Source organism: Sinocyclocheilus rhinocerous, unplaced genomic scaffold (genome assembly GCF_001515625.1).
Source record: "Sinocyclocheilus rhinocerous isolate Xijiao unplaced genomic scaffold, SAMN03320098_v1.1 C36740284, whole genome shotgun sequence".
Taxonomy (NCBI): domain Eukaryota; kingdom Metazoa; phylum Chordata; class Actinopteri; order Cypriniformes; family Cyprinidae; genus Sinocyclocheilus; species Sinocyclocheilus rhinocerous.
Genome location: NW_015785525.1, coordinates 1 through 1649, shown reverse-complemented (window position 1 = coordinate 1649; position 1649 = coordinate 1). Strand labels below are relative to the sequence as shown.

Here is a 1649-nt window from a genome sequence, read left to right as displayed (position 1 = left end):
TTATTAGCATGCATATTACTAGCATATTGACTGTTTATTAGTACTCATAAAACACATATGAATGCCTTATTCTGCATGAACATATTCTACATCCCTTAATCCTACCCCATACCTAAACATAACAACTACCCTACTAACTATTAATAAGCAGCAAATTAGAAGTAAAATAAAGTTTATAGTGATAATTGGTCCCAAAACTAAGTGTGACCGAGATGCTATTATAATATTTAATATTTTTAATTAGTTTTTATTTTGACATTTTCGGCTTTCATTTTAATTTTAGTTATAGTAATTTTGTTGAGTGTTTTTGTCAGTTTATTTTTATGTCTGTATACTTTATATTCATTTTTATTCATTTTAAACTAGCTTAATTTGGCAACTAACTGAAATGCTAAATTTTTAATGCATTTCATTTCAGGTGACGATAATATAATAATATTATATAATGTAATATAATAACGCTGAATATAATATTATTGTGTTAGATAATATTATATAAAATATTATGTGAATCATATTGAAATATAATCACATTGATTATAATTAATACATATTTTTGATTTTTGCAGGAAATCCAATGCTGTAGTTGAGGCTCGGGCGGTAGCCATGAGGATCTTTGAGGACTATACTCAGTCCTGGCACTGGATACTCCTGTAAGCGTGTGAAATTCTAGGTTCATTTTATTCCCTCTATTCAGTGTTTTTGTTTATGGCAGTCAGATTTAGTGTTAGTGAGTTCTAATGTTTACTAGATTAATTGCACTAGCATTGGTCAAATCTCTGTGCGGTCTTTTTCAGTGGCTTGGTGATCGCCATGCTGGTCAGTCTGATCTTTATTCTACTCTTGCGTTGTCTGGCTGGAGTCATGGTCTGGGTTATGATCATCATGGTCATCATTGTTATTGGATACGGTAAGGGTTCTTGTCTTGTCTACAGCTCTCAAAAAACACTGTGTCTACATGTGCTGTTTAACCTTAACACATTTATAGTAATACCCTTAAAGAGAAAATACATTTAAAAAATATTTTGCTTCAAGAAATTGAAGCCTGTTTTTAGGAACATTAAGCATTGTGACATTAAGACTCTCATTATCATCATTGATGATTTTCATTCGATTTCCAATTCTGTATTGTAGTAATGTCATATTTTACTGTATGACACAAAATAGTGTAATATTTAATGGTAATTGTAAATATTTAATTCATGTTTATCCCCTCTCCTGATTCTCCTCAGGTATTTTCCATTGTTACATGCAGTACGCCAGTCTGAAAGGACAGGCCGGTTCTGACGTCACTATCAAGGATCTGGGACTACAGACTGACTTCTCTGTGTACTTACAGATTCAGCAGACCTGGCTTGCCTTCAGTGAGTTTTTATATCAATTATGTCAGTTATGTGCAGTACAAAAATGAATGAACTACCATTCAGAAGTTTGAGATCAGTAAGATTTTTGAATGTTTTTGAAAGAATGCTGCATGTATTTGATCAAAAATACAGTAAAAATAGTAATATTCTGAAATATTATTACAATATTATGAAATATAATAATAATAATAGTTTAAATGATTGTTTTCTATTTTAATATGTATATTAATTTTTTATTTTACATTACTCCAGTCTTCAGTGTCACATGATCCTTTAGAAATAATT

General features: G+C 30.3%; 1 protein-coding gene across 1 annotated transcript; it reads left to right on the top strand.

Annotated features, from left to right (window-relative positions):
- Positions 1 to 569: 569 nt before the first annotated feature.
- On the top strand, positions 570 to 1385 carry LOC107736499 (choline transporter-like protein 2; the record flags this gene model as incomplete). The annotated part of the gene is made up of 3 exons (XM_016547891.1): positions 570 to 653; positions 798 to 910; positions 1233 to 1385. Coding segments are annotated over 3 exons (350 nt in total), but the record flags the coding sequence as incomplete, so codon positions are not given.
- Between the last annotated feature and the right edge of the window lie 264 nt (positions 1386 to 1649).